This window comes from Monopterus albus, unplaced genomic scaffold (assembly GCF_001952655.1).
Source record: "Monopterus albus unplaced genomic scaffold, M_albus_1.0 scaffold155.1, whole genome shotgun sequence".
NCBI classification, from domain to species: domain Eukaryota; kingdom Metazoa; phylum Chordata; class Actinopteri; order Synbranchiformes; family Synbranchidae; genus Monopterus; species Monopterus albus.
Window position 1 is genome coordinate 160,328 of NW_018128035.1, and position 15,020 is coordinate 175,347.

The 15,020-nt window shown below is 46.7% G+C and overlaps 1 protein-coding gene across 4 annotated transcripts; it reads right to left on the reverse strand.

Moving 5' to 3' along the window:
* Nucleotides 1-649: 649 nt before the first annotated feature.
* On the reverse strand, nt 650-14,895 carry hm13 (histocompatibility (minor) 13). Of its 4 annotated transcripts, XR_002276138.1 has the most exons (13): nt 14,057-14,758; nt 11,985-12,020; nt 9,045-9,143; nt 8,832-8,914; nt 8,642-8,730; nt 8,432-8,517; nt 8,054-8,179; nt 7,446-7,503; nt 7,013-7,133; nt 6,741-6,843; nt 5,472-5,557; nt 2,654-2,905; nt 650-2,532 (listed from the first exon to the last, which is right to left on the reverse strand). XR_002276138.1 is itself a non-coding variant. In XM_020615024.1 (12 exons), the coding sequence occupies exons 1-12, from the start codon at nt 14,273-14,275 to the stop codon at nt 2,833-2,835; spliced, it is 1,179 nt and encodes a 392-aa protein (XP_020470680.1). In that variant the 5' UTR covers nt 14,276-14,758; the 3' UTR covers nt 650-2,832. The 4 variants fall into 4 exon arrangements, 3 of the variants coding, with proteins under 3 accessions (XP_020470680.1, XP_020470681.1, XP_020470682.1); XM_020615024.1 differs by having other exon boundaries at nt 650-2,905; XM_020615025.1 differs by lacking the exon at nt 11,985-12,020 and having other exon boundaries at nt 650-2,905; nt 14,057-14,750.
* Nucleotides 14,896-15,020: the final 125 nt, after the last annotated feature.

Consider the following 15,020-nt stretch of genomic DNA (forward strand, 5'->3'; position numbering starts at 1 on the left):
TTAAATTCTTGTATTTTTCTCCAAAGTCTGATCTTAAAATGGAGTCAAACACGACATTTTCTTTACACGTCAGGAAAGGTGTGAGGTGTGAGCCAAGAGAAAGCACTGCACACTGTCTATGGCTGCGGTATATTTACTGAATAGCTCCAGTATTTGGTTCAGCACGTTTGCAGCACCTGACAGCGGCGTTTAATGAACTGTTACATCTTGAAACCTGTATATTTTCATGCAAACCCACAGCAGGTCTCCTCCAGAACTTGTACACGTTCTTGGTTTCACTATTGATGCTGATGTTTGGCTCCTATCTTGGTCAAGAAAACTAAGGTGCTCCAATTATGATTCAATTATCTGAAGACTCTTTTCTCAATGAACCATTTGGCCTGAGAAAATCAGGTCAGTGACACCTTTGAAATCCCAGCTGAAAAAGGCTTTTACCACAAGGCCTACCCTGATTTAGTCTTTTATTCTACTTTAATTCCCTTTTTACTTATTTTCTTGCACCACTGGACTGGGTTTTATACATTTTGTCTTAGGATTCCGTTTCTAATTTGCTGCCCTGTGTGAAGCTTCTCTAACCTGAGTTTTGAAAAAGTGTTCTACAAATAAGGATTATTACTACACAAGGTCCATTTTGTCTGCAACAGCCCCAAACCCAAAACTACTCACTATACAATAATACAAAAAGGTAACGGCGGAGCCTTGTTAACCACGGAATAGTCCAAGATTATGGTTGAAAAATGATTTGCGAGGAATCAATTAGCAAAGTATTTGCTGAATAATTTGAGATTGATCATAGAAAGCTCTGAGAGACTGGAGCTTGTTCAAACCCAGACTGGATCAGTCTGAGGACGCTGTTGGGAGAAGCCCCAACCTCCCATCTCCTCACCTCATTCTCACAGCTTTTTGTTGAACCTATTCACCACTGTGGTCTGAGGACTGGGAGCACCGGGCGTGTTGAGCACTCCCTTTACTCCTCTCACAGGCCAAAACTTTGAATGTAGAACCAGGCAGGTAAACAATCTGCTCCGCCAGAACCAGAACCAACAGAGCTGAGCTTGGGAAAAACCTTTGGTCATTTTTGTTTTGTAACTACAGCTGTTGTCTCAGTTTCACTGTGTTATCCAGGAGCGCTGCACACCTGTCAGGCACAACACAGGCTCTGAACTAACGAACCAGACCAGTGGGTTTTTTTTTATGTGCTTTGTACAAAAAAGTTTCCGTTGAGTCCTGAGTGTTGTTCCACCATCCAGACATCAGCTGGTTTCCACTTTAAGTCTGCTCTGTATTATCACACTAAAATGAAATCAAAGCAGAAATGGTGATTCATGCATCTCTGCAGCAACACATCTCAGATCTCTGCAAGACCACCTTCATAAAACTGACCTGGAACCAGTGGCTGCCCGGAGGGTTGGGAAAAACACCAAGAACACTGCAGCCTGAGAGGTCAGCGTTCATCTCAGGTACGGATGAGTCATAACAGAGGACTCTTTAAAGATGTTTCTTAATGTCATCCAATTGCATTTGGTGGATTAATCCACCAGTGAAAATAATCCCCAATTAATGCACTACATCCTCCTGCTTGATAAAAACTACAGGGAGCAGTTTTACAAAATGTCTGAGCCTCTTTTAGAACTAAACTATAGATTAGTGAGGTGTTTTACAGGTGACAATTAGGTTTGGAGCTAAGAGCCAAAGACAGAAGTCAGAGTGTGAAGAGACACACCGACACAACATTGGTGAATAATACCTCCAGGAAAGTCTCTGCAGGGAGCAGAGGTGGAGTCATGACTGGAAACTGAACTGTTTTATCTTTGCATCCTCTCATGTCAGAGTTGGACCTCCATCGGTCACCACGAGTCAAGCACTGACCGAATATAATGGACTCCACCCCAAAACTACAAGCCGCTGTACAAACCTGCACAAAGGTTTGAATGTGAAGCCACATCGGCACCACAGGCCTGATGGAGAGTGAGGTTTATTACCTGGCGAGCTGCTGGGAAAACAACTGATTCACATACATACAGGTAACAGCTTTGACAAATGAACTGAAAAATCTCATCTTAAAATTCTGGCCTTTCACATGAAAAACATAAAACCAAGTAAAACAAGCAAACCAAGTGAAAATGCTGACTTGGGAAAGCAGAGGGCAGAGTGAGCAGAGGCCTGGAAACACAGAACCATGCCTGGATGACTGGTTTCCCCCGTTTCCTAGGATGTGGGCTGGAGCGGGCTGTCTGATGGAGGAGGTGCACTGCGGGATGATTTCACCGAATTGGACTCATGGTTCCTCATTTGAAGGGTTCAAAGACAAAGCTGAAAAACAGAAGACGGCTGAAACGCTTCTTTCACCGTGTGATGTTTTCCCCACTGATAAACGGAGCACTGCTTCAAACTGTGGAAACATGTCCTGGTCAGTCTGAGCCGACAAGCTGCGGACACAGGAGGACCAGACCGATGATGCTGCAGCTGCTTCCACACATACTTCTACATAAGGTTTTGCTCCATGAAGTGACGATAAAACCAGGATGGTTCCTGTGCAAGTGCAACGGAGAGGCAGAGAGAGGAAACGTGGTAGGTACCGAGTCGTGACTGTTGTGATGAAACAACCTTTAATTATAAACACCACCACTGGTAGCATGACAGCCGCCATTACCACAGAGACCAGCAGCCGATCCCATGGTTTTCAAAGATGAAACACGTTGGCAACATGAACCCCGTTTCCCCCGGCGACAAACAGGAAGCTGGAGAGGCAGAAGGGGGAGTGGCTTCAGTGGCAGCAGGCTGGATGGAAGGTGTTTGGGGGGAGGGGGAAGGGAGGGGCAGTGATGGATGCTATTGGTGCTTCTTCTCTGATTCTGATGAGTCCTCTTTAGGCCTCGTCTCCTCAGGTGAAGACTCCTCATACCTGGAGGAGAAGGGGCAACAAGGCCCAGTGAGATTAACCTCATCAATCAGCAACCATCTCTTCTTTTCCACAAATCACAAAATCATCAGTTCTTGCTGTGATAAACTGAATATTTGTATATTTGTAGGTGCAGCTACAGCTCGAGCCAGAAACAACGGACACATCGAGCAGGTATCGCTCTGCTGGAACAAGTCGACTTCAGTGGGAAACCAACATTAACCACCTGCAGTGAAGCAAACACCACCTAGAAAGTGCAGGTGTTATCACAGCCCTAACATACACAGCTGGTGCTACTCAGACTGGTCTGGCTGATATAAATGGGTTGAACAAAAGGAGACACTGCTGTTCTGGGCTCCTGCAGCTCAGGTGCACAAAGCCTGGTTTAGCGACTGTGTGAGGAGGCGAGTGCAGAAATGTTTCCACTATGAACATGAATTAAACTGAACCTAAACATTTAAAAGGTCATTTTTTACTCCGTTAAAGAAAAGACTGAGATAATCCTGTTCATGTTAATAAGCTTGGACTGATGGTGACGGCACACATGAACAGGGTCAAAGGGCTGTTTACCTGCCCAGGTGAGACAGGAAGGGCAGAGGAAAGAGAAGGGGGCGGGGCCTCTACATGGAGGTGGGCTGTAACCTGCGACGATGGGGGGAGGAGCCTGTCACCATAGAGATGGCATCCATGGAGCTAGCCAGGCTGGCAGGTGAGCCGCTGACAGTTGGGAAGAAAGTGAGTCTGGGAGAACCAGGGAAAACTTCCTCTGAGGACTCATAGCTAACCAGGCGGGAGACGGAGGTAGGGAGGGAGGGGAGGAAAAGACGTAGAGGCAGGGGAGAGGACAGAATGGATGGTAAAAATATATAAGGTGAAAAAAGTCAAGATGAAAGAAAATGGAGAGAAAGACAGGACAAGACAGAGAAAGAGAAGGTGTTAAGTTTGTATTTCAAACTCTAAAGCTCAACGTTCCTACAGAGCTCTATGGCTAAAACATCTGAGAAGTGAGAGGGATGGAGGATAAGGAGAGGATGAGATGTGAAAGTGAGCCAGAGGATGAAGGAAAACAAAGGAGGATGTGAATGTCAGGGAGACGAGAAGGACAAGTGATGGAGGTGAAGGACAACAGCCCTGGAGGAGAGGAACAGCTGTCAAAGACAGGGTGATGAGGAGGGTGGAGGATGAAGAGATGAGACAAAGGCCCAGTTGCATGTTTTATTTTTACCCCTACCCCTCGTTTTTCAGTGAAGCCTCAAAACAGAGTTACGAGGAGTACAGGTTAAAACCTTCAAGCCCCCTGTGAGGTAATGAGGGTGAAGTAAACGATTCTGATATTGATATTTACACCAGGGCATGGTGGTGGGTTTGTAGCATCAGCTGCAAGTAATTGTTTTCATAATTAGCCTCATACCACTGTGGTTTGAACCTGCCTCTGAAAACCCTCCATTTGCAGGCCTGTGTATCCCGACCCCTCCATCCTAAAGAGGACTGGGACGCCCCTACCACTCCATGTGAAGGGGTTAGGGCTCAGTGCTAGGGGTAAGGGGGAGGACTGGGATTGGGCCAAAGAAACAACAGGTCAGAAGCCCACACACTGAACATTATCTAATAAAAAGACATGCATGTTTTGTTCATCTGAAGGGATGTTCTCGGTCATGTGACCACATACTGGTGGGTGGAGCCCTCAGGTTTTATCACCTGTTTTTTGTGGGCGGATGTTTAAGTGATGAAAATAAAATGTTGCATCATCAAACGTAGCATCTGTCCTGCATGTAGCCAACTCTAAAGTGAGCGGACACATGTCTGCAGTGTGCACGCTCCAGTTGAGCTACAGTGGTTGGTTTGTTTCAGAGCCAGTCACTGTGCAGCTCCAACACAAGACTCAGCAGGTTCTGACTCAGGTTCTGACTCTTTCAACAGAACAACATTCTTTCCAGTGCTCTCCTCAGAGACATACAATATAAATGGTCCCTTGTCAGTTTGGTGTTTTTCCTCCTTTGCAGGGAATCTGGCAGCTCAAGACACTGAACCCCAAGTTGCTCCCGGTCATGTTACCATGTCTGAATGTGTCAAAGCTTGTGTCAGTGAACAGGCAAATAGTGTTAAAGCACTCTGAGTGTGCACAGAAAAAGGCTACACAAGTCCATTTACCATTCCCATTTTATTACTCTCCGCTGTGCCAGACAAAGTGGGTCAGTGAGACTGGGTCCAAAATCGCTCCCTCTTCACTATATGGTGACCTACATTACTGCCCATGTTAACGAGAGCCTAAATGCTGAGTGTGTGAACAGATCCAGTATCAGTGCCCTCTGAAACCTCACTGCATGTACACATGTACATAATGCAGTGCTCCACTTCTCACACAACAGTAAACACGCACCGAGCAGCTCGACAGCTGCGAGTGATGACAGAAAAAGATTACAAGCAATAACCTCACTGCTCACTACTGAGTGAACATCAGACAGGGAACAATGCATGAGGGAAGGAGAGAGTGATTTTAGACACAGCTCAGACTTGGAGACCTAACTCCAAACGACCACGAGGCTACGTGGCTGCCAGCGCTACTCACCTGAACATCTCTGTGAGCTCTCCTTTGAACAGTGCTACGATGACGGGGAAGCCGACGCAGGCCGGGACCAGGTAGAGCAGAGCAGGCTGCACACAGACACAGACAGGACATTTTATCTTTAGCCCCGTTTACCGGGTGGGGGTTGTCACACACAGCTTTGTTCTCTTAGTAAACTATCAATGGAGCGAACAGTCAACATTAAAACAGAAGGGGTCACTAACGATTACTGATGTTACAAAGAACGAGATGAACTCGTGTGTAAACGAGGGAATAAAGAGAACGAACTACATTTACTACTTAGACTTGTTCTGCATTTATGTCTGCTCGAGTTAAAATGGATTCTGATTATTTATATTATTACTTTGCCCAATTTTCACAAATCAGAGGCAGTAAAAACAAAAACGAGCCAAGTTTCTGTGGTTCCTAATATCAACGTGATCAAAAGGGGGCAAATGTCTGAGAGTCAATACAAACTGATGTGAAGGACTGATGTCACAAAAGGAAGCTTTAATATATTCTCTGCATCAGTGTGGGCTGCACACAGGAAAGCCTCAGTGTCCCAGCGATGGTTTAAAATACGTTTCAGTTGCTTTTCCACCATTCATTCATTCATTTTCTACTGCTTAATCCCTGAACGGGGTCGGGGGGAAGTCCAATCCCAGCTGGCAATCGGGTGAAGGCGGGGTACACCCTGGACAGGTCGCCAATCCATCGCAGGGCTAACACATAGACGAACAATCACACACACGCACTCCTATGGGCAATTTAGAGACACCAATCAACCTAAGCTGCATGTCTTTGGACTGTGGGAGGAAGCTGGAGTACCCAGAGAGAACCCACGCAAGCACGGGGAGAACATGCAAACTCCACACAGAAAGGTCCCAGGTGGGGCCCGAACCCGGAACCTTCTCGCTGTGAGGCAACGGAGCTAACCACTGCGCCACCGTGCCGCCCTTTTCCACCATGACAGTATAAAAAATGTGCCATAACCTTTCATTGAAAATTCAAGGCTCTAAGCATATTCCAAATCTTTAGCACAGAGGCTGGTATGAGCTGCACACTTCTCCACAGGCTCTTTCAGTCAGGATTCCTGGGATCGACTGGCTGTGCCGTCGGCCCTGTCCCTCTTTGGGGAGGACGGTTCAGACTGTTCAAATGTGCTGCAGTTTAATCACTTCAAATATTGTGAACCAGTGTCTAACAGTAAAATCCAGTTTCCACAGAGCTCGTCTTTCAGGTCAGTACAAGGACGTGCACAGACAACCATACCTGTGCGTGTTTGAAGGTGTGCATGACGAAGATGGTGAGGCCCAGCCCGAAGATGTAGGCCAGGAAACTGGAGTAGAAATACGTCTTGCTGTTCTTATTCAGGCTGCAGACAGAAACACGGTTTGAACAAAAACTCATTATGATCCTAAATAACATTCAAGCCCAAAATGCAGCTCAGCTGAGGAGAGAGAGAACGAACAAGAACACGGAGGAGGTAAGAAGAGGCAGACTCTGGCCTCAATCTGACACAGAAGAAGAGGACAGGCTGTTACCTGACGTCGAAGCGCAGCAGCAGGGCGATGAAGATACCCGGGATGACAATATCACCCAGGCCCAGCATGGCAAAGTTACTGGCTTCAAGGCCTTTCTCCAGCAAGTCCTGAGGAAAGACCACTGGAGGAGAGAGAGAGAGAGAGAGAGAGAGTGTGAGAGAGAGAGAGAGTGTGAGAGAGAGAGAGCAAGAGCGAGAGCCACACCATCACCACCTGGTACAATAAATCAGACATGTCCCACATATAAAACTAAACCAAAGTGTGTCCGATTGGATCCGAGCGACACATACAGGCGGCGCGGCTCCCAGAGCGTCTAAAGATAAGCACGTCCTCTACGTGGCCACAGAGGCTGTGACTCATGGACCCACACACAGTCATGCTAACATGTGGCAGAAACATCACAAACTGCACACGCTCAGTCTCACGTTCTTACATTTGATTGGTGCTTCGAAGGACTTGGCAACCGTTACCATGACGTTGGTCCCAAACACCTGGAGAGAGAGAGAGAGAGAGAGAGGAGTGGATTAAACCTGGCAAACTGATGTGTAACTCCTCTTCACAGATGTACTGGTGTGCGCATGTGATGAGTTAGTGTTGGAGACCATGTTGTCAGTGTCCAGCAGCTCGTCTGCACCTGAGCCTGACCTCTGACCTCTCTGTGGTTGGGTGATTAAAAGCAGTGGGACCACAGAGCTCTTGATGTGACACCTAGCAGCGAGGCTGTTCTCATGGCTTCTATCAAACGTTATTTTTCATTTCCTTAATCAAGCTCTCAGAGAACTGAGCATTTCCATACACACACATTTGATTACGTATTAAAAGGCAGCATAAAATATATTTGGTTTAAATGGTTAAATATTCCACACTTTCCAGTTTAAAGGGCCCCACATCTGCAGGCGATTCCCTTCTGATTGGCTCTTTCCCAGTGAATGACTCTAATCACTAATCTATCAGTTTCTTATAATTGATATTTAAACTTGACTCTTTATCACCAACAATAACGTGAATGAAAAACGAGCACCAAATCAAGTGCAAACCTACCCAGAACACGTCGTAGACGAACAGCCCCCCCAGTAGGATGCAGCCCGTGCTGACGTTGTTCAGGTGGAGCAGCTCCACCCCGTTCAGAGCAAACGCCAGGCCAAACAGGTTATTGGCTATCCAGTGCTGTGATGTCACAAAACGCTGACAGGTTATTGGCTGTGTTCTGATGCCACATAGCTACTGTTCTAGCATCACAGAGTCCAAACAGGTTTTCTTACTGCTGTGACTGGTTGACCAGGGCCGTGTCATAAAACACTAACACTGTACTACAAACATGTTCTTAGGCACATGTGGTCACAAAAACGACAGCATCTCTGTGCGATCTGACTGATGACAGCTGATACTAAAAGCTTCCGCTTAACTGGGCGACGTTACCTTTTTGAGCAGGTACCAGACTCCCACCACGCTGCTGATGAGCAGACACACCAGGTTCTTGGTGTCAAACTCATAGTTGACTATTTCTGCAGAAAGACAGAGATAAAGGTCTGAATTCTCTGGGTCAGATTTAAATTGACATCTCAGGTTGAAAAGTTGCTTCACCCAAATGACAAAATGTCTCTGAGATACACCTCCAGCACAGCTCACCTTCTTTGGCCTCCCCAGAGCCCTGAGTGAAGAGCAGCTGGTACTGTTTGTTTGGGAAAGAGGCTGGAAAGATTCTGGACATCAGAGGACTGAGAGACAAGAACAACAATCAGTAAACGTGGATGCTCATTTACTTTGCGTGTATCTGAATCCGTGACATTTTGCGACACGTCCACCTGTGCTGCTTTACCTCATAGTGTGAGACAGAGCCAGGACACCCAGCACAAAGAAGTAGACAGACAGCAGCAGGTTGATGTACTCTTGAGAAAATACCTGCACCGAAACACACGTGATTCTGAGTGGAAGCAAACAGTGGGTGCACTGACCCAAGCCCCCCACAGTGAAACCTAGTTCAGTTGCCCTGCTCCGGGCACCTGGGGAGTGATAAGAGACCCCGAGTTACCTTGAAGAAGAGGTAAAGGCCAAACAGAGTACAGCTGGCGATGATGGGGAACCTGGCTGCATCTCGGCTGGTGATGGTCTCTGGCATGTCAGCTGCATTCTGGGAGGGGACAGACAGAGGAGGGATCGATACACAGACAGTGAGATGGACGCTGTAGCTTTTAATGTAAAAAAAAAACAATTAGTTAAGTGAAAACAATACAAATTCAGTTTTAAGTATAACCAAGACCCCGAGCTCAGATCATTTATGTGGCATTCAAGTATAAATGTGTGACCTAGAGTTACTGACACATCACATTTCTGTCACTTCTCTCAGCATATAGCAGTAATCTCCACTGACATCATCATCAAACGTGGCCTGGACATGCGGCAGAAAACTAATTAAGCAATTAGAAAGTAAACACGTCATACAAGGGCAGAGGTCGGCAGCATTACTGCTACTGGGCTAAAATAAGTAACATCACTGCACATAGCAGGCTGCATTTAATATGCTTGTGAATTAAATTTCAGGCTTTTTAATACTTTCTAAGGCCCCTTTTATTTTTTAAAGGAAACTGAAACCAGGACTTTTAACCCCCTCCAACACCTGCAGACACCCTGGCCTTAAGACCAGGTCTGATTTGAGTAGTTGGGACCACCATGTCCACCAGTACCACCACCAGACAGGTCACAGTGCTCCAAGGTCTCACACTTTTGGTGAGTACAAGAATAATAAAATAAAGAATGATGCTTAAAGCTCTGCACCTTCTGACTAGACACAACCATGGATGAAGACTGTCTCCACATGCAGCATCATCTGAATTATTAAAGGTTCTTTTATCAGACTCAACCTGCACTGAAACAAAAACTGAATTGTATAACTATCCAGATTTTCAGCAGCTTGTATAATGACCAAACAAACCTTAAACCGACTGGTTGGGTGTTCATACCAAAAACACATCTGTATTTAATGGTTAAAAGAACATAACACAAGGGGCTGATTCTCCGGGTCCCTGTGACACAGTGGAGTAAACCTGAGGAGGTCCAGGAGGTTTGCTGGACTCAACGAACGCAGGGCGAACGCGAGTCTGTATGCGGCCTGATCTGCGTTCTGCTTTCACACTAACCAGAAACCAGAAGCACCTCTGCACAGATTACCAGTCCAAAATGAGAAAGGTGTTGAGCTGGCAGCACCGTTTCAGCATGTCAGGAGAATGCTCCAGATGTTGACATCACAGCGCTGAGAAGACGCTGCTGTGTGTTTACTGGCTCAATCAGCCAAGTCCCACTAACAAACAGGTCATTTGACCTGTGGCCTCTTAGGATTCTCCACCAGTCTGACCTACAGCTGCCCTGCTGACCTGCCAGCTCGCCGTACCTCCCACTCATTACTCTGCATGTAGGCTGTGTTAGGGTGATTTTCATTTTTAGATAGAAATATATAATTAGTTAGGGTTTTATTATATAGCATACATAAGTTTATATGTTTTACTCTCACAGTTGTGTTTATGTTTATGTAGTTACATATCACCTTAAGTCTGCATTGAATCACTGGTCAGTATTTTCTCTGTAAACAGCTGCATGCACACTTGTTGAGACTTGACATTCGGAAAAGTTGCAGCTCTAGTTTCCGATGTCATACACGTAAGGTTTGTCCTCCTGTGAGGTGAAGCTGTTGTCCAACACTGAGCTCTGAAGGACACAGACAGACAGAGACTACAGCAGAGTGACAAGCCCCTGAGAGTCTCCTCCATCTATATTCTCCTCCATCTTCTCCCCAGAGAGAGAAACTAGGACAGAGGAAGAAGACAGGATGAGAGGAGGAATAAGGGAAGGAGGGAAAAGGAAAGAGGAGATGAGGACAGAAGAAGAGGGTCCTTGTAGCTGCACTAAAAGTGAGCCCCATGTTAAAGGAGTCAGAAGAAGACTGTAGATGTTTGTGTGTCAGTGCTGTGAGCGACTGACGACCTGTTCCCGCCCCTCACTCCACACTGACGTACTCGGATCCCTTCACTTTGCTGGACATCTCATCTGAAACTGATACAACCTGAGTTTTTTGTCCACTCAAGAATGATTAAGTGAAAACAAGTTTTGCAAACTTAATTAAAAAAAACAACCCTGAAATCTGTCATTTACAAAAGTCCTCAGACTGTGTGGCAGCTAGTTCAGCTCCAGGCTTCTAGGCCGAGTCTCGACCAGCTGTGCACGCCTGGACTTCTTCAGTTGATCCCGTTCTTCCTGCAGATCCTCTCAGGCTCCATCAGGCTGGATGGGAGGTGTCTGAACTCTTCAGGTCTCTCCACAGATGTTCTGGAGATACTGCTGAAGTGCTTGTCCTCCAGCACCTTCTCCATCTCTGCAGAGGACATCTGAAGCTCTGTCAGAGGGACAGCTTGGTTCTTAGTTCTGGGTTCTCCCTGACTAAGGCCCTTCTTGCCCAGTTCCTCAGTCTGGTCAGACGCCATCTCCAGGAAGAGTCCCGCTGGTTCCACACTTCTTCCATGTCCCAGTTACAGAGGCCACCATGCTCCTGGAGACACTCAGAACTTCAGATGTGGTTTGATGCCCTGGTCCTAATCTGGGCCTCACCACAGTCTGACCACAGAGGTCTACATAGAGCCCATGGACTTCTTTTCCCAGTTTGCATCCTGACCTGAAGTGTGAACTGTGGCATGTTATACACACAGGTGTGCGTCTTTCTCCACTCCGGTCAGGGTCCAGACTCATGTCGGACAGGATGCAGCTGAGCCTGGAGCCACAGCAGAGGGTCTGGAGGCTTTTATAACGGAGAGACAAATGCCTAAGAACATGTTTTCACTTAGTCAGACCGATGTGTCCTCGCTCGCTGTTAGTAGGTCCACTCCATGCCAACACCTCACATGTGAATGTATTTACTGTTGTGTTAGTGCTGTCAACAAACGGTGTGTGTGTATTTGGTGCTCTCAGCTGCTCTCATACTCACTCTGAACCCAGAATCGTAATCATTTTCTCCGAGTTCCTACAGATGGACAGACAGACAGGATGGGCGGACAGACAGATGTGCACAGACAGACAGGGAGAGAGAGAGGGGTCAGATCGACACCACACAGGAGGACTGAAGCAGGGCCCAAAGCAAATCAAGCAGGAAACAAATCATCACTGTTGAACTGTGAGAGGAAAACAGCTTCTCATGGATAAAGATTTTATATCTGACTTTCAGACATTTTGGTATTTTACATCATTGCAAGGTGGCTGACAGAGGAGAGAGGAGGAGAGAGGGGGGGCGACATGCAACAAAGTTCAGAAGCTGGGTTCAAACCACCGTCACAGTGACACCTGAGAGAACACCTGTCTCTGTCCTGCTAGGTTCTATGGTCTCTACTGGTCTCCTCTCACTGCCAGATGAACAATGGCAACAAGCATCTAGTTCCAGTTATGATCAGCTGGCACACGCCACACAATTTTCCATCTGTGACTCACTCCTCACATCTGGATCTAAACTCAGGTTGCAGCAACATCAGGTTTCTAATAACATTTTGGCTGTTTTACACGTTTTCCAGTCAGTAATGCAACAAGTTGTAAACATGAGGCCTGGACTTGCCTCCAACACACCATCACCTGTGATGTGACAGCATCAAGCTAAACTACAGGGAGGTTTCACACCTGAGCTTAGCTTCATCAGAAGATGCACTTCAGTCTACCTCAGATCCAACATCCTGCTGAGCACATGTAACACCTGCCTGATTCATTCAGATAATCTCATTTTCCCAGCGCCCACAGTGACGCCTTCTCACTGCTCCTCTGGTCTGACCGACCAACACAAGCAGAAGACGACAAGAACCACAAGAGAAACTAGAACAAGCTCAGTTTGGCATTTTCCCATGAAAAGTGACTTAAAGACTGAAGAAATGTTCAAACCTTTTACAAGCTACTTTTCCGTCATTTGACTCATCCGCTTCCCACTGCAGCCCTATTGTGTCACACACATTACTTAGAAACTCGGTAGCGGTGGATTTATGCTTTCAGGTGAGGCAGTAATAACACACAACACTACTGATTTGTTTTATAAAGCATTCATGCCATTAGTCCAGACTGGGCAGTACAGGTGTGATCCCCTCTGCTGCACTCAGGTCTCCTGCACTGGGGCCCAGTCTTCCTAACCTGTTTTTAATTATACGTCAAGTCACAAACTCTACATATGAGCCTGATGAACACAGTAACAGTAGATGGTACAAGTTGATTATACATATGGGAGTACTGGGTGTCCACAGGTTAAAGTGGCACTGTGCTCCTTCTCCCAGCCAGGCGTCTTCCGAGCTGCTGTCCTTCACCTCCATGCTGCTGCACAGGATGTGGCTGTTTGTTCCAACAACTGCGCATGTCTACAAAAATCCCCCAAATAGATGCCTTTGGTACACGTCTCAGTCTGTGCCACACACACCTGCAGCTAAATGCGCGCTCCCGTGCCATCTGTTAACCTGCCTGTTATATATTTGCTGTCGTTCTTTCCTGTGTGTTTCTTTTTGTTCACCTCTCCGGATCACGTGTGTCCAGGTTAAAGCCTGACAACAGGTAAACACCGGGGACACGGCTGTAAATAAAAACCTGGGTCCAGTAGCATCCCACTGAAAATCACACAAAACAACGACCACAAGTAAACAATACTTGTGTTTTTAGAGTCTTTAAAACCTCACAACCACACGCGTCACGGCCGCAAACACAACAGAGAACAGCCGTAAAAATAAAGTTAACAGGCAACTGACAAGAACCGTTAAAATGACAACAGCTGTAACGTGGGTTCTGAAGAAAATGTAATTTTTTTATAGCTTTGTCTATATTGTTAACACATATGTGTTTGTGTTCAACGCTATTCTCAGCTTTTCCCTATCGAGGAACGTTATTTAAGACATTTAAAAACCGTTTTAAATCCCCTTGCCCTTACGTCGCTTGCTAAGCTAGCTAGCTAGCCGGCGGAGGCTAGCGGCTAGCGGCAGTCGGACTCCGGTGAAACATCAACACCGACGTCCTTCTAGGGGGGAAGCTGCTGAACGTTACCTTGGATTTGGAGCAGCTGACAGACCGCAGGGCTCCGAAGAATATGGGCAGGAGGGCCATGAACACCAGGCTGCCGTATGCCAGCGCCGTGCCCTCCGGAGTGGCCACGAACTTAGCCGTGGCGTTGAGCGCCTCGGTCCCGTTGGAGTCCGTGGCGTTCAGGGCGTCCAGGATCGCGGCGGCGGCCTCCGTGGCCGGGACTTGTTCTACCTCGGACATGGTTCTTCAGAAGGGGGTTTTGGGGGACGGCGGGCACTCCTGAAGCTCTGGTGGAGAATGACAGATGGACAGAAGTGAAGGCTGAAACTGTGTGTTTGTCATTCATCTACCGCACCGCTTCTACAGGAGTCTCTGTAAGGCCACGTTTCCTAAAGCAGAGAGAAGGCAGCACCAAGAGGTCACACTCTGCCGCTGTCTCCGGTTACTGAGAATGACACTGACAATTTAGCTATGAGATAACAGGCTCCGGGCACAAAACATGCAAAAGTCCCCCAACCCCCATTCTCATCTTAAATATAGAAGCAAGACAACAAACGTGTTTTGTTTGCCCTCTTAAGTTTTTCTATAAAGATGTTCCCTTTTTTGTGGTTTTCTTGCATGTCTTTCCAGTCATATCGAGTCTCTTTGTAGTAATTGTGTCTCCTGTCTAGTATTTCTAATGGATGTTTTATGTTTCTTTTTGGTCATTTTAGATCTCTTCAGTCATTTTTTTCATCTTTCTGTAGCGGTGTTTTCAAGCTTTATTTAGTCAGGTTCACTGACAGGCCACCTCTCTTTTACAGGAGCATCCTGATCATATTCGCACCGTCACACCTGGAAACTGCCCACTTTGACCACAGTCTAACCTGCTGTGGTAAAGTGCCTTGCTCAAGGGCACTTGTAGCCGAGTAGACTATAATTACATTAGATGAATAGTATCAAACTTTCAATTACCTCAACCAGCAGGCTACCTTCTCATTTTATT